At 48.0% G+C, this 18,229-nt stretch overlaps 1 protein-coding gene across 5 annotated transcripts in view; it reads left to right on the top strand.

The window, feature by feature from the left end:
- The window catches only part of smyd3 (SET and MYND domain containing 3), a 921,006-nt gene extending 903,208 nt beyond the window's left edge, over window positions 1-17,798 (top strand). For all 5 annotated transcript variants that reach the window (XM_041182999.1, XM_041183000.1, XM_041183002.1 and 2 more), the window contains 2 exons: window positions 15,523-15,631; window positions 17,031-17,798. In XM_041182999.1, coding sequence (XP_041038933.1) covers window positions 15,523-15,631; window positions 17,031-17,144 — 223 coding nt within the window. In that variant the 3' untranslated portion in view covers window positions 17,145-17,798. The remainder of the gene's footprint in view (window positions 1-15,522; window positions 15,632-17,030) is intronic.
- Window positions 17,799-18,229: the final 431 nt, after the last annotated feature.

Genomic DNA, 18,229 nt, shown 5'->3' on the forward strand with positions numbered 1-18,229 from the left:
AACCCCCTCACAACTTCCCCTCCCCCACCCTCCCGCACACAACTCCCCCTCCCCTAACCCCCTCACAACTCCCCCTCCCCCACCCTCCCGCACACAACTCCCCCTCCCCTAACCCCCTCACAACTCCCCCTCCCCCACCCTCCCGCACACAACTCCCCCTCCCCTAACCCCCTCACAACTCCCCCTCCCCCACCCTCCACACAACTCCCCCTCCCCCACCCTCCCGCACACAACTCCCCCTCCCCTAACCCCCTCACAACTCCCCCTCCCCCACCCTCCACACAACTCCCCCTCCCCCACCCTCCCGCACACAACTCCCCCTCCCCTAAACCCCTCACAACTCCCCCTCCCCCACCCTCCACACAACTCCCCCTCCCCCACCCTCCCGCACACAACTCCCCCTCCCCTAACCCCCTCACAACTCCCCCTCCCCCACCCTCCCGCACACAACTCCCCCTCCCCTAAACCCCTCACAACTCCCCCTCCCCCACACCTCCACACAACTCCCCCTCCCCCACAACTCCCCCCAACACAACTACCCCTCTCCCGCCCCCAACACAACACCCCCTCCCCCAGCACCCCCCACAACTCCCCATCCCCCACACAACCCCCACTACACAACTCTCCCACACCCACACAACTCCCCCTCCCCCACCCTCCACGCAACCCACCCTCCCCCACCTCACAACTTCCCCTCCCCCACCCTCCCGCATACAACTCCCCCTCCACTACGCCCCTCACAACTCCCCCTCCCCCACCCACCCCCACACAACTCCCCCACCCACCCCCTCACAACTCCCCCTCCCCCACCCACCCCCACACAACTCCCCCTCCCCCACCCACCCCCTCACAACTCCCCCTCCCCCACCCACCCCCACACAACTCCCCCTCCCCCACCCACCCCCACACAACTCCCCCTCCCCCACCCACCCCCACACAGCTCCCCGTCCCCCACACAACCCCCCCTACACAACTCTCCCACCCCCACACAACTCCCCTTCCCCCACCCACCCCCACACAACTCCCCTTCCCCCACCCACACAACTCCCCCTCCCCAACCCACCCCAACACAACTCCCATTCCCCCACCCCCTCGCACTACTCCCCCTCCCCAACCCACCCCAACACAACTCCCCTTTCCCCACCCCCTCGCACAACTCCCCCTCCCCCACACAACCCCCCTACACAACTCTCCCACCCCCACACAGCTTCCCCTCCCACACCCACCCCCACACCTTCCCCTCCCCCACCCTCCACACAACTCCCCCTCCCCCACCCTCCCCCACACAACTCCCCCGCCTCACACCTTCCCCTCCCCCACCCTCCCACACACAACTCCCCCTCCCCTACCCCCCTCACAACTCCCCCACCCCCACACAACTCCCCCTCCCCCACCCACCCCCACACAACTCCCCCTCCCCCACCCACCCCCTCACAACTCCCCATCCCCCACCCACCCCCACACAGCTCCCCGTCCCCCACACAACCCCCCCTACACAACTCTCCCACCCCCACACAACTCCCCTTCCCCCACCCACCCCAACACAACTCCCCTTCCCCACCCCCTCGCACAACTCCCCCTCCCCGACCCACCCCAACACAACTCCCCTTCCCCTACCCCCTCACAACTCCCCCTCCCCGACCCACCGCAGCACAACTCCCCTTCCCCACCCCCTCGCACAACTCCCCTCTCCGACCCACCCCAACACAACTCCCCTTCCCCACCCCCTCGCACAACTCCCCCTCCCCAACCCACCCCAACACAACTCCCCTTTCCCCACCCCCTCGCACAACTTCCCCTCCCCCACTCAACCCCCCTTACACAACTCCCCCACCCCCACACCCTCCCCCACACAACTCTCCCTCCCCAACCCACCCCAACACAACTCCCCTTCCCCCACCCTCTCGCACAACTCCCCCCCCCCCCCCCCCCCCCCACTGCACTTCTGAGCCTGACGACGGGAACTCAGAACCCCACGCAGTGAAAATCCTGGATGAAGATCAGGAACAGAAATCCTGTCTCAGGACAGCACAGGCCCCGGGCTGAAGCCGATGGAAGCAAACCTTGACCGGAGCAGAGCCACCTCCTCGGACTTCCCAATGTTATGACAAACCCTTCTCATGCCGAGGGGAGAATGAGGGCTTGCCAAATTATACAAACACAGTACATTCAGTAACATGAGGGTCGAGTGTGTTGTGGGTAGGACATGGCCAGATTTAATATGTTGGATTAATACATTTCTCCGGCCCGGCACAGTTTATCGCCGCTCCTGTGTGTTTCGGATGAATCTCCCTGACGGAGCAGCAGTTGAGAGTCTAATTCTCCGGTTCCCAGGGTTAGACAAGCCCTCCTGTGAGAAATAGAAAGGGAACTCTTATCACCGCTGCTCAGAATAGGTGTGAAGCCTTGTGTGAATTACACGGTTTGCAGGGCGAAAGGAATTTTCATCTTCAGGGTATTAGGTGTTTTCCCTTGATCCGCTCGTCTGGAATTGCTTTTCAAGGGCTTTTACGCATCACAACACGCACAGTCAAGGGATCCCGCATCACCCTCCGATCTCTGATTCAGTGCAAGCTGGAGACCGGGTGCCTTGGTGGCCGTGGTTGCGGGGTGGGTGGGGTGGTGGTCGCTGGTTTAGGAGGTGAGCGGTGCCGATGCAGTGAGCTGGCCAACCCTTTCAGGTGAAGCACCTTTATTCAGAGGGTGGTTGGAATATGGATCTCGTGAGGCACGGGGGTCGCCGATGCATTCAAGAGAAAATAAATAAGGTAGATGAAGCAGAAAGGAACACTTAAGAACGGAAGAAATTGCAGCAGGAGTAGGCCGCTCAGCCCCTTGAGCCTGATGTGCCATTCATTAAGCTCCTCGCTGATCTGATTGTGGTCCATACCAACATACGAATCAGGAGCAGGAGTAGGCCCCATCGGCCCCTCGAGCCTGCTCCGACATTCAATGAGATCTTGGCTGATGTGATTGTAACCTCAGCTCCACATTTCTGTCTACTCCTGATGACCTTTCACCCCCTCGCTTACCTCCACCAGAATCCCACCTGCCTGCCACCCCCTTAACTCTGGGCAGCCAGGAAAGTGGAGTTCAGGCCACAATCAGATCAGCCTTGGCCTTGAACGGCGGAGTAGGCTTGAGGGGCCAAATGGCCTACTCCTGCTCCTATTTCTTACGTTCTTATAACGGTGAGAAAACTGAAAGTACTTTTATCTCCGTAAACCCACTTTTGGACCTGAGGTGTGCGGGGGTGGGGATGAGAATTCCTGACGATCCGTTGCCAATTTTGAACTGGTACAGGTTCAATCGGATAAGACATCACCGCCCGCCAAGCGACCGACTGTTGAGAATGTCTTCCCACCGCCCACCCTCTCCCCGCCTGCCTTCGTGAACCTTGAGAGATTCCCCCTCTGCCAATTCCGAGGCTACAAACGTCAGTCAAGCCCGTCACACACTGTTGCAGCAATGCCCTGAGGAAGCCCTAACCTTCCCCGCTAAATAATTCAAAAGCACAAGATAATAAACTCAGGGGCACTGTGCCAGGGATTGAGGGCGAAGCAGGCTCATCGAAGAATGCAGGGCGCACTCCCATCCTGCAGATTAACCTCAATTCCTCAGTACAATGCAAAGCAGTCAACCATCATTAATTATAAATCACCACCACATTCCCGGCCAGACTGAAGCACTCGCTTTGGATGTCAGCAGGCTGAAAGAAAAATTTCACAGAGCGCTCTCGCTGAAGATCGCATCCTGTTTCCATGGCAACTCTTGCATCTGAACCCTCGTTGTTGGAAGCCAGGTCCCTCGAAATATTTTGAATGATGATGGAATCCCGCAGTTACTTTTTTTGTTTTGAGAAGCTTGTCTCTCATTCAGAAATAAGTGCCTTGACACTCAGTGAGATCTTTTTAATGACTACCTCGTGCGCTCTCGAGCTGCTCAGGTACGAGTTTGCGCATCACAGTTGATGCGTGTGAGACAAGCCGATGGTTTAAACACCTCCTCCTCGCTGTGGCTGCAAATTTTTCAGGTGCCATCTACATCCGAACATATGACTTGGGAGCAGGAGTAGGCCACTCGGCCCCTCGAGCCTGCTCCACCATTCAATAAAATCATGACTAATCCGAATGCAACCACAACCCCACATTCCCGCCTATCCCCAATCACTTTTCACCCCTCATTAATCAAGAATCTATCTAGCTCTGCCTTAAAAATACTCAAAGACTCTGCTTCCACTGCCTTTTGAGGAAGAGAATTCCAAAGACTCTCAATTCTCAGAGAGAAAAAAATTCACCTCATCCCTGTCTTAAATGAGTGGCCCCTTATTTTTAAACAATGACCCCTAGTTCTAGACTTTCCCACAAAAGGAAACATCCTTCCCACACATCTACCCTGTCAAGATCCCTCAGGATCTTAAAGATTTCAATCAGGTCACCTCTTACTTTTCTATACTCCAACGGATACAAGCCTAGTCTGTCCAACTTTTCCTCATAGGACAACCTGCCCATTCCCGGTATTAGTCTAGTAAACCTTCTCTGAACTGCCTCTAATGCATTTACATCTTTCCTTACATAAGGAGACCAATACTGTATACAATACTCCGGATGTGGCCTCACCAGTGCCCTGTACAACTTGTAATCAATTCCCCTCACAATAAATCATTGTTGTGATCGCTGGCTGGGTCTTCAGCTCAGGGTCTTGGTTTCCTGTCGTGGGTCTTCATGTGACTGAAGAGGCCAACTCTCAAGCCACTTCAGGCACGTGGGGCAGGATGTCCCATGAGGGAGTGGGATCTGGAGCGCAGGATTTAGATGTTGTGACTCAAAGCTTGGTGCAGCTCGATGGGCAGGTTGCCGCCATTCTGAACAACGGGCAACAAGCTCCTCTCAGTCATGACTGTCGGTGCTGCCGTGCTTCAACAAGAGCTTCAGAGTGCCCTTGAAATGTTTCCTTTTTCCTCTCCTGGAACGCTGGCCATTTGAGAATTGAGAAAACAGGACCTTGAGGGGGAGATGCTTTTTGGCTGTTCAGACACAGTAACCAGTCCATTGTAGTTGATTTTGCAGGAGTTTTGTCCAAACGTTTGTGGAGCTGTTTTCATGAAAGGTACAAGGCCCCCCTGTCGAAATCAGGAAGACGTGACGGAGGGATTGCTGTTGGAATTTCTCTGGCCCTCTTATGTGTCACTGATACACAGTATCAGTATGGACTGTGGTGATGGTAACTGCTCTGTACGCTAAGATTTTTGTTGACTTACGGAAATTATTGGATATTTTTAAGGCTGAGTTAGATAGATTCTTGATCGACAAGGGAGTCAAAGGGCATCGGGGGTAGACAGGTAACTGGAGTTGAGACTACAATCAGATCAGCCATGATCTTATCAAATGGCGGAGGAGCTGAATGACCTACTCCTGCTCCTAATTCGTATGTTCCTTATGTCTTTGTTGTCAAACACTCATTGCAATAGTTTGTAAAAGGCTGAACTAGCATAGCTGATCCGGTGTTGTGTCTCCTTGTCAATGGTGGCCTTTTGAGAGAGGTCAAAGTCTGAGAAGCCCTCAACATTTTCTTCAACACATGCCATCTGAACAGGACAGTTTGAAGCCAGTGGGTATGAATCCAGAAGACCGACTGGAGTTGAGAAATGGAAAGGCGCCCTGGTGCAGTAAGTGGCTGCAGCTCCGAGTTCACAAGGGAGTAGGTGGGTGAGACAGTAGAATCTGTAACCCTCAGGTGTGCTGGTAGAAGACGCCAAGTGTAAAAATATTCTCACATCCTTCATGTTCAACACAAGAATTAACTCACCAAAAAAAAAATGACTAGATAAATACCAGATCCCCAGCTAAAGTGTAGTCAGAAATGATGCTATTAATTCATGACAGTAGTACCTCCAATTAAGGAAATGTTAAAAGCAAGTTACTTGGTAAGGTGCTCTGAACTTGGTGAATTATTGTTTTGTCCTCTAGAAGCTGATCCATCAGGAGGTAAGCATCAATGTTTAACAAGAAAAGAACGTGCATTAAGGATGTAAACCATGCTCAGTGGATACCACTCTCATTCACAAGTCAGAAGGTTGTGGGTTTGAGAACCACTCCAGAGATTTGAACACAAAAATCTAGGCTGACGCTCCCAGTGCAGTACTGAGACAGTGCTTCACTGTCAGAGGTGTCCTCTTTTGAATGAGAATAGAAAATAGAAGCAGGAGTAGGTCATTCGAACCTGATCTGACATTAAATATGATCATGGCTGATCCTCTGTCTCAACGCCGTATTCCCACTCTGTCCCCATTCCCCTTGAGGCCTTTAGAGTCAAGAAATCTATCTATTTCCTTCTTAAATATATTCAATGACTTGGCCTCCACAGCCTTCTGTGGTAGAGAATTCCACAGGTTCATGACCTTCGCAGTGAAGAAGTTTCTCTTCATCTCAGTCCTAAAGGGCCTACCCTGTATCCTGAGACTGTGACACACCCCACCACCGCCCCCCACACCCCCCCCCCCCCCCCCCCCCCCCCCCCCCCCCGCACCCCCCACCAGCCAGAGGAAACATCATCCCTCCAACAAGTCTGTCCAGCCCTGTCAGAATTTTATATGTTTCAATGAGACCCCTTCTCATTCTTCTAAACTCCAGTGAAAACAGGCCTAGTTAGCCTAATCTCTCCTCATACGACAATCCTGCCATCCCAGAAATCAGCCTGGTGAACTTTCGCTGCACTCCCTCTATGGCAAGCATATCCTTTCTTAGGTAAGGAGACTAAAACTGCACACAATACTCCAGGGTGGTCTCACCAAGGCCCTGTACAGTTGCAGTAAGACATCCTTGCTCCTGTGCTCAAGTCCCCTCGCAATGAAGGCCAACACACCATTTGCCTTCTTAACTGCTTGCTGCACCTGCATGCTTGCTTTCAGTGATTGGTGTACAAGGACACCCAATTCCCCTTGTAGGTCAGCATTTCCCAAGATGTTGAACCGAGGCCCTGCCTGACCTCTTGGGTGAGTAAAAGATCCAACGGCATTGTCCCAACAAACGACAGGGCCTCCCCGGTGTTCTGGCCTATACTTATCCCTCCATCTACATCACTAAACAGATCATCTGCTTATTATCACATTGATATTGGTGGGAGCTTGCTGTGTGCAAATTGGCTACCGTGTTTCCTACATTGCAGCTGTGACTACATTTTCCTTGATTGTAAAGTGCTTTGGGATATCCTATGGTTGTGAAAGGTGCGGTATAAATACACGTCTTTCTTTTCTGAAGGATCTTTCATGTCCTCAGGATGTTCCATGGGATTCCAAAAGTAATGACTTACTTTTAGAAGTGTAATTACTGTTGTTATGTAGGTAAATATGGCAGCTATTTTTACAATGTTAGGTCACAGTAGCAGCAATCTGTTTCTGCAGTGATGGTTAAGGGAGCACTGTTAGTCAGAACATCTGTATATGCTTTACACCTCAGAAATAGTGTGATATCGTCTTTTACACATATGCCTAAGAGAGCCATCTGAACCTCAGTTTAACATCACCTTTGAAAGACAGCCACTCTTCAGCACTCCCTCGGTACTGCACTGAACTATCAGTCTGGATTCTGCACGCTCATCCTGGTAGGACTTTAACTTACAACCATCTGACGCAGAGGTGAGCGTGTTCAGTAAACCAAACAGCCATTAATGTTCGAAAGGCGCAATTATAAACTCTTTAAGAAATAGGAAAACTACCTCCTTATTTGGATGAAATAAAACAAAACAGAAAATGTTGGAAATGCCCAGCAGGCCAGGTAGTAAGAAACGGAGATAATGTTTCAGGCCTGTGATCTTGTAGCAGAACTGGGAAAAGTTAGAAATCTAATCGGTTTTGAGCAACTGAAATAGGGGGATAGTGGGAAGAAGAACAAAAGGGAAGGCCAGTGATAGAGTGGAGGATGTGCTCTCTGTGAAGATGAGATCTCAACACCACGAGGACTGTGCAGTGATCATTCCTACCAATACTGTCGTGGGCAGCTGCATCCGTAACAGTTAGATTGATCAGGACAAGGTCAAGTAGATTTTTTTTCCCTCATGTAGGTTCACACACCCCCTGCCAGAGGTCCAGTCTGGCAGACATGTCCTTCAGGGCTTGGCCAGTTCAGTCAAGGATGGTGTTACCAAGCCACATTTGGTGGTGAACTTTGAAGTCTCCCGCCCAGCGTACCTGTGTAGTACCCCACTTTCCTCCTCCTACCCTCGGTATTTCCCCTAAGTGGATCTCAGTTTAGGTACGGCGTTGGGTAATAATCAGCAGGAGGTTTCCTAACCCATGTCTGACCTGTCAGCATGAAACTTCATTGGACAGAATTACCTGGAAAAACTCAGCAGGTCTGGCAGCATCGGCGGAGAAGAAAAGAGTTTCGAGTCCTCATGACCCTTCGACAGAACTTGAGTTCGAGTCTCAACTCAAGTTCTGTCGAAGGGTCATGAGGACTCGAAACTCTTTTCTTCTCCGCCGATGCTGCCAGACCTGCTGAGTTTTTCCAGGTAATTCTGTTTTTGTTTTGGATTTCCAGCATCCGCAGTTTTTTTGTTTTTATTTTTGAAACTTCATTGGATCTGGATTCAATGTTGAGGACTCACCGGGCAACTCCCTGCTGACTGTATACCACTGTGCTGCCACCTCTGGTGGGTGTGTCCTGCCGGTGGTATAGGACATACCTAGGGATGGTGATGGAAGAGTCTGGGACATTGGCTGTCAGATATAATTCGGTGAGTTTGACCATGTCAGGCTGTTGCTTGACTAGTCTGTGGGACAGCTGGCTCATTTTTGGCACAAGTCCCCAGATGTTAGTGAGGAGGACATTGCAGAGTCGACTGGGGAGTGTGTACTGTTGTTGTATCTGGTTTCTTGGCCAATGCTGGCTGGTCCAATGGCTTTTATTTGACTTTTTGTAGTGGTTTGATACAGCAGCATAGCTTGCTAGGCTGTTTCAAAGGTCAATTAAAAGTCAATCACATTGCTGTGGGTGAATCCCCAATTTTATCACCCATTCGATTTTACTCTTCATTGGAATCACCAGAGAGGAATATTTGCTCCCAGTCCCTTGGGGATCCTGCCTGGCCTGTTCAATTAAAATGATCCTGGGAAAGCTAAATCACTTTGACAGGGAGCGGGCAAGAAATCAGCATCTTATCTTACCCTCTTAACTGAATCATTCTGCTAGGAATTCTAAACGAGAACAAACGTGGGAGCTAAAGTAACGATCACAAGATCTGAGGAAGCAGTGACATCTGCTTTGCAGTGTAAGCAATGTTAGGAGCTGGGGTTTCTGCACTGCAGCAACTTGTGGCTCCAAGCAACAATGTTTTTTATTGGTGAATTGAGCATCTCCGATTTTAATTGCCCCACCACTGGTGGCTGTGCCTCCAGAGCCCTGGGCTCTGGAATACCCTCCCTACAGGTCTCCACAACTCTATCTCGCTTTCCTCCTTTAAGACAGCCCTTTACAAACTACCCCTTTGACCAAGCTTGTGGTCATCTGCCCCAATAGCTCCTTAAGTGGCTTGGTGTCAAATTTTACTTTATAAAACTCCTCTGAAGCATCTTGGGATTTAAAGGAACTAAATATAAGAATAATTATATATAAATATTAGTTGCCATTATTGTTGAATAAACTTTTTTATTCATTCGTAGGATTTATTGCCCATCCCTTATTTCCCTTGAGGTGGTGGTGAGCTGCCTTCTTGAACGACTGCAGTCCATGTAGGTACACCCAGAGTGCTGTTAGGGAAGGAGTTCCAGGATTTTGACCCAGCGACAGGGAAGGAACGGTGATATGGTTCCAAGTCAGGATAATGTGTAGCTTGGAGGGGAATTTGCAGGTGGTGGTGTCCCCATTCATCTGCTGCCCTTGTCCTTCTTGGTGTTAGAGGTCGTGGGTTTGGAAGGTGCTGACAAAGGAGCTTTGAGTTACTGCAGTTCATCTTATAGATGGTACACACTGCTGCCACTGTTCGTTGGTGGTGGAACAAGTGAATGTTTGTGAATGGAGTGCCAATCAAGTGGGTGCTTTGTCCTGGATGGTGTCGAGCTTCTTGAGTGTTGTGGGAGCTGCACTCATTCAGGCAAGTGGAGAGTATTCCATCACACTCCTGATTTGTGCCTTGTAGATGGTGGACAGGCCATGGGGAGTCAGGAGGTGAGTTACTCACCACAGGATTCCTAGCCTCTGACCTGCTCTTGTAGCCACAGTATTTATATGGCTGGTCCAGTTCAGTTTCTGGTCAATGGTAACCACCCCCAGGATGTTGATAATGGGGGATTCAGTGATGGTAATGCCATTGAACATCAAGGGGCGATGGTTAGATTCCCTCTTGCTGGAGATGGTCATTGCCTGACACTTTTGTGGTGTAAATGTTACCATTGAAAAGTAAAACCCTATTTTAAACAGGGGTAAAACAGAGACTTTCTAGGTTTCTTTTGAAGTTAGGTTTCCCTTTAACTAGCTGTCTATGTGCAGCACTACATGATTAGAGAGGAAATGATAAAGAATGTGGTTATGTATGTCCTTTGATTTTTGACAGCGCTTTAATCCCATTTAAGTGATCTTCCCACTTCAGTCAACCAACTTGTCTTTTAATTTTTTGGAATACTTCAGCTCCTTTACAGTAGCTCAGTCTCACCTGCCACACTGTTCCCAACCAAAGCAGCCATGGAGAGACACAGTTTATGTCTGAATAGCCCTGACATCTGTATCACGTACAGAAGGCAAGACCAGCTTAACTATCAAAGAGGCCACAACTTCCATAACGGACTATGAGACGAGGAAAGAGAAATTTTCAGGAGGGTCTTTTCTAAACAGTTGATTTGAGTTTTTATCTGATTTAATTATCGAGTCCTTCAGAAACGTTGTTTAACACATTTTAACAGGATAGACCTGGTAGGTGAAGGTAGCAAAAGTTAGTAATTAATTCCAGCATTTGTGAATGTTAATGTGAGTTACCACTTTATTGTTTGGTCTTTGCTCAAGGTACTTGGTTAAGAATAATCGAAAATAGCTAATTGGATCGGAAAGAGTTGATGTGACTTAAGTGGGCAATGGTGGTGTAGTGGAAATGTCACTAGACTAGCAATCCAGTGGCACAGACTAATGCTCTGGGGCCCTGGGTTCAAATCCTATCATGATAGAATTTAATTTCAGTTAATAAATCTAGAATTATAAGGTTAGTCTTGACCATGAAGCTATCATCGATTGTTGTAAAAACCCATCTGGTTCACTAATGTCCTTTAGGGAAAGAAATCTGCCATGCTTACCTAAAGGATAGTCTCTCCTTCGATGGACAAGGCATCTGAAATTGAAGACTGCATGCAGATGAGCTCTGACCAACACTGTGTATCACTGCAGCAGCACCTAGTACAAGTACCTTTTACTGGACATTCCGAATCATGATTCTGTATGGGTTTCCATATTAGACTCATTGAAATGTTCTGCAGGGAGAGCTTTTGATCTTTCTCTTCAGTCAATAAGCCACTCATGGAGCAGCTGGATGACGTTACTGGTCTTGACTGTTTCCATTAACTCGTCATTGCTAACTTTAAAAGGGGGTATCCACTTGGCACCAGCAGTGAGCGGCTGATTCCCCATGTGCTTTCTAAAAGACACGCCTCTGGCGAGAGAATCGGCACACTCGCCAATCCTGACACACACCCAGTGATTTTCAGGGATCGATTGTGTTTTCACGAGGCAGTGGCTTACTGAGCAAAGGTGATTTGTTCGTTTTGTTGGTAACGTAGCCTTCCTCTATGATGCTTACACCTTCCCAGCTGTGGGAGTAACTACAGGCCAGGCCCTGTGTCTGGAGCTGCTGACTGCGCAGGTTAGGCAGCAGGTTGACAGGGAATAGATTTGTCATCCCAAGGCAAGGTTCCATTCCCATAAGCCCTGGATTTCCCAAGATGGCTTTGAGATTTAGTTATTCCTACCCCCCACCGCACCCCAGCCTTTTTCACTGGTTTTGTCCATCCCCTCCCCAACAAGTGCTTAACATTTGCTGTTCTCCAGTCCTCTGGCACCATCCCTGCATTTAAGGACGATCAGAAAATTATGGCCAACACATCTGCATTTTCCCTCAGCGTCCGCAGATGCATCTCATCTGGTCCTGGGGACCCTATCGAGGCATTTCGAACATCTCTTTATTAACTTTTAGGCCATCCAGTCTCAACTATCTTACATGAAAATTCAGCTCGATAGAGTCTTTTGCCTTTGGAATTCTCTTCCCCAGAGAGCAGTGGAGGCTGAGTTGAGTTTGACCTCCATGGGGACTCGAGGGTTCTGGGGGCGCATGGAGCAAATAGAGTTGAGGCCACAATCAGATCAGCCATGATCTTATTGAATGGCAGGTCAGGCTCGAGGGGCTGAATGGCCCACTCCTGCTCCTATTTCTAATGGTCTTATTAGGCATTTTTGTTCAGATAGGTATTAAGAATTACAAAACCACAGTGGGTAAATGGAGTTAAAGAACAGTCCAGCCATGATCTTATTGAATGGCGGGTCAGGTTCGAGGGGCCGAATGGCCTACTTTTGTTTCTATGTTCCTTTTGTTCTACTTTGGTGTAGTGGATACATTTTCTTCACTTTTTGGGGGTTTTGTTGTAATATTACCATTGTTTGCATTTGTTTTGTCTGTGATTTAAGTTGTGTCGGGAGGAAGAGGAAGCAGATACAGCCAATGTAATAGAAAGCATCAGGGGACCACTGAATGTGTGAAAGGAGGGTGTAAGGAGGGCAAGAACCTCCAATCACAGGCACCAAAGGATGCATCCACAGCATCGGTAGCCATAGACCTGTTCTGCTGTAAACTCATCAACATTAAAGATCATTAACCTCTAATCATAATGTGCATTAGGTATTAGATTGTAGATTGGGTCTATTCCTGTCAACTGAATTGCAAATCCTCTCTCTCTGCGGTCAGAGAATCACAGAATGGTCACAGCATAAAAGGAGGCATTTGGCCTGTCATGTCTGTTCTGGGTCTCTGAAGGAACAATTTGCCTAGTGCCACTCCCCTATCTTCTCCCCGTAGCCCTGCACATTCTTCCTTTTTAGATAATAATCTAATTCCCTTTTCAGCGCCTCAATTGAATCTATGGGTTCAACTCTCATGCAGCGCATTCCAGATCCTAACCAGTCGCTGGGTGAAAAAGTGTTTCCTCATGTCGCCATTGCTTCTTTTGCCAGTTAGTCATGGGATATCTTGTTATTAAAGACCTTTTATATACTTACACATGCACATAGTTAGTCACTTACCTCAAAGCTACTATTGAGCTCGGATATAAGTGTGGGAAACAACACACACAATGGGCACACAGGCAAAAACCGTCCACCCAAAATAGCTTTCACTAGGGTGAACTTAGGGGAGCTGAAATACCTGATTTTCCAGACACTGGTATATATAAAAATAAATAACTCATAGTTATATAGGGTCTTTCACAGCCTCAGGACATCCCAAAGCTCTTTATACAAACACTCAAATACTTTTTCAAGTGTATCACTTCTAATGTAAGAAATGTGGCAGCCACTTTGTACACAGTAAAGTCCCACAAACAGCTGTGTGATAAATGATCAGATTTTCTGTTTCTGCCGATGTTGCTTGAGGGATAAAAATTGCACAGGGCACCATGGAAAGCTATTCTTCTATGAATAGTGGCATGGGATCTTTTGATCCACCAAAGGGGAAGACAGGGCCTCGTTTTAGGAATGCACCTCTGGCAATCATCTGGAGTGGGTTTTGAACCCATAACCTTCTGATTCAGAGGCAACCCTTTATGCTGTGAATATCCACAATCCCAAGACAGAGCGGCAGATAATAGCTGTTAATCAAAGGAAGATCAGAATAACAGGAAATATAACTCCAACCTAGACTCTCTCCATCATCATATTGGCAATGCAGTTCTGTAGCAGGTCTTTACACAGTGATCTTCCACCTTATTGTACCATGATCGGCCGCCATGTTGCACCATGATCAGCCACCATGTTGCACCATGATCGGCCACCATATTGTACCGTGATCGACCACCATGTTGCACCATGATCAGCCATCATATTGTACCGTGATCGACCACCATGTTGCACCATGATCGGCCACCATATTGTACCATGATCGACCACCGTATTGTACCATGATCGGCCACCAATGCGCACCATGATCGGCCGCCATATTGTACCGTGATTGGCCACCATGTTGCACCGTGATTGGCCACCATGTTGCACCGTGATTGGTCAGCATGACGTACCATGATCGGCTGCCATGTTGCACCATGATCAGCCACCATATTGTACCATGATCGGCCACCATGTTGCACCATGATCAGCCACCATATTGTACCATGATCGGCCACCATGTTGCACCATGATCGACCACCATATTGCACCATGATCGGCTGCCATGTTGCACCATGATCGGCCACCACATTGTACCATGATCGGCCACCATATGGTACCGTGATTGGCCACCATGTTGCACCATGATCGGCCACCATATTGTACCATGATCAGCCACCATATTGTACCATGATCGACCACCATGTTGCACCATGATCGGCCACCATGTTGCACCATGATCGACCACCGTATTGTACCATGATCGGCCACCAATGCGCACCATGATCGGCCGCCATATTGTACCGTGATTGGCCACCATGTTGCACCGTGATTGGCCACCATGTTGCACCGTGATTGGTCAGCATGACGTACCATGATCGGCTGCCATGTTGCACCATGATTGGCCGCCATGTTGCACCATGATTGGCCGCCATGTTTCACCATGATCGGCCACCATATTGTACCATGATCGGCCACTATATTGTACCATGATTGGCCGCATATTGCTGCTCTCTTAATGTACCTCTTCTGAAAATCTGCTTCCTGGTCAGCAGAGTTACCAGGGTTCAAATCGCTTTCTTATTAACAAAATCCTTCTTATGGCGTTAATGACTCTTGTTCCAAGATTTTGTCCCCAGACAGATTCTGAGACTTTCCCAGGCAGAATATATCTGGATTGAAATGGAATCACGTACTATATGTGCTACCTGGCTTGCCACAGTCATATGAGCTGTGCCGTAAGGCACTGACTGGAAGCAGCCTTGTTACATGCAGTTCTGATATAGACAGTACAATAAGCACTGTACTCTTTGAGTTCATAACCGAATTTATGCAAACTTTCCCTGCAGATATCCAGGGTAGGCATTATGAATCAATTTGGAAGTACCTGTCGTTTCAATCCTGGCATTATTCTGGCTTAAATACCAGTAATTCTTGTGGCCCTCGTCCGTCTCCTGGAGAGGCCTAACATCCCAGGGAACCACCATGGAAGGGAACTATAACATAGGATAGATATAGACTTGTGAGGTCAACGACATTCCTCTCTATCTTGTCATTTGGTTCCTCATGAATTAGCCAGCCTGCAGATCATATTATGTGTGACATTTACCATAAGCTGCCCAGTACTGTAGCATGCTCTCGCTGAAACTGGTCTGTACCTTGTATCTGCTTCCAGGCTGTATTACGCTGGTCCTCATCCTGTGAGAGGAGTCCAACTAATGAGAGTGGGCAAGCTGCAACATCATCAGGGGAAGCTGAGGCATGCACTGGACACACTAAAGCAGGTCAGTGAGCCCTGAGAATCCTATACCACATACCCACATCGCTGACACACTATACTCATGCACTTTGCTTGAGGAGAGTTCTCTGGTCCAAAGCACACATTCTATCCTTCTCACATTATAGAATCTTACAGCGTAGAAGGAGGCCATTCGGCCTATTGTGGCTGTGTCAGCTCCTTGAAAGGACTGTCCAGTTTGGTCCCACGGACCAACTTTTTCCCTGCAACTCTAATCCTCTTCAAGCTCATGTCAAATTGCCTTTTGAAAGTTCCTGTACAACCTGAGTCCACCACCCTTTCGGGTTGTGCATTACAGGTTTTATTTGTGTGAAGGAATTCCTCTTCATTCGCACTCTAATTCTTTCATAACCCCAGTTCCAATATAACCCCTCTTCCAATATAAACCGTCTTCAATTATAACCCCTCTTCAATTATAACCCTTCTTCCATTACAATCCCTTTGCCAGCGTAATCCTCCCCAATCTGAATAATTTCCTATATTGTTGAAACCAGGTGGGTAGAATAAGGTCACAATAAAATGAGATGATTCCACATGAACCTCTGCTAAACATGATCCACTTTTCGAGACAAAGCCACTGATTTGCGGCTTTCACATAAAAACGGGCAGAGTTACAAAATGGGATCCCAAAACACAAGGGAGGATCCTGGAATCACATACAATGAAGGTGGAATGGGATTGTTCAATCGCTGTAAGCCAGTGACCATGATTATAATTGGATGGAATTATGGAATGTGGCCCCTACAACACACATTCAAAATCCCCGAATCTCTTGGAATTTGTCCTTAAACACCACAAATCAAGTGACCTTAATTAGAGAATCTTGGCAGGCTGCTTGTGACATGAGCCTTTGAGGTAACTGGAGCACTGCACCTATCTCATCCGCCTTCCCTTAGTCCATCTCTGGGAAGAATGAATTCTGGTGTTAATTGCTTTGGAGGGGACTCTATTAAACTGAAGGGCATTAGCATAACAACAAATTAGGATTTATTTCAGATGTTCTGTTGTTTGTGCAGTGCCATGTTCTAATAGATAGTTCAATCCCATTCTCTTTCATCATATGCAGAGAGAAAAAAATTATATGGTGTTTAGCAATGCAGCAGCCGAGTTATTATCTGTTATTCTTGCTGTTTTGCCGGTTAAGGTATAAATTTGCATAACATTATACGGTTCTGTAGAGCTCAGCCCTGGCATCCTGATTCTGAGCAGATAGAGGGAAATGGCTGTTGAGGCACTGCTATTACAGGGTGGAATTTGTACAGCTCATCTGTCAGTCACCTTGTACAAAAGCGGGGATCGTAGGCTGCGAGATAGAGAGGGACTGGAAGTGAGCTGCGTGTTTAGCAATGGAGTGTCATGCTAACTTTTTGTTCTCTCACTGCCAGGCGTTTGACATTCTGAAGGTGACCCACGGAAGAGAACATTCCCTGACTGGAAACCTGAAGCAGATCCTGGCAGAATGCGAGGCCGAGCTCAGTAGCAGACTTGAGCAGATGTGAACAGATCCAAACCAGCCCCTGCCTCCCTGTGCGTGCGTCTGTGTGTATGTGCTTGCCCATGCACCTGCTTTCATGTGTGTCTGCGTGTGTGTGTGTTTGCCCACTGATGTGCAGGTGTGTGAATGTGTTTCATGTTCCCATAATGCTGGACCAAAGTTATACTATCAATAACTGTTGACCTAACACAGGGTAAAGACATAGAATCAAACTGATACAGCTTACATTAAAGTTTACTATGAGGTATGAGCAATCGTTGGGATAGACTGCACCAAACGGGATGCACAGTTGTGCTAGATGAACTCTGCAACAAATTTGAGTTACAGAGCTGTATACGCCCTCTGTTTGTAACCCTTTGTCTTAAAGTAGATGAACCATCTTGCTGCCTCTTATAATGTTTCCTTCTTTGTAGACTCAGCATCATCCTGGTGGGTGAACTTCCCATATCTTAATGATGTCAAGTAGTTAAAGTCACCTACGGAATTGGATCAACCTGTCAGAACCCAAGATGTTTGTTTTTCTGGGATTAAAGATTCAGCCAAGTGTGAAATGCTTAGATAGAGCCATGGATTCAGAGGCTGTTTGCGCCTGTGACCTGCCTTAATCAGTTTGTTTGATCCAAAGTCTACCAATAAATCAATTGTGTATTTCTGTCAATGATTGTCAAATGATCAAAGTAGGGAACCTAAAACTGGGCACAATATTCTAATGATTTCTGTAGGTTTGGCTTTACCATTTTGCTGTTGTACCTGCACCTATTCATAAAACCTGAGACCCCATCTGTTTATTTTATACAGTTTGCTCACTAGGTCCTTCCGCTGTGTGGAGACGGAACCCCCTCCTACTTCAGTACCATGCCTACTACACAAAAAGTGCAACCGTGTTCCAGTTTTCCACACAGATCATGTTGCACCCTGAGGTGCTTCAACACACTCAAAAGCCATAGAATCAAGTGCGTGACCTATGTTTTTTTTCCCACGTTTTTATTTTTCTTTATACACATAACTTCAATCGAAATATCCTAAAGGTCAGGTCTCCTTCACAACCCATTTCTCAGTTTCTTACTTCACTGGAAAGTATAGCAAGGC

The sequence above is a fragment of the Carcharodon carcharias genome, chromosome 2, assembly GCF_017639515.1.
Source record: "Carcharodon carcharias isolate sCarCar2 chromosome 2, sCarCar2.pri, whole genome shotgun sequence".
In the NCBI taxonomy this organism is placed as follows: Eukaryota; Metazoa; Chordata; class Chondrichthyes; order Lamniformes; family Lamnidae; genus Carcharodon; species Carcharodon carcharias.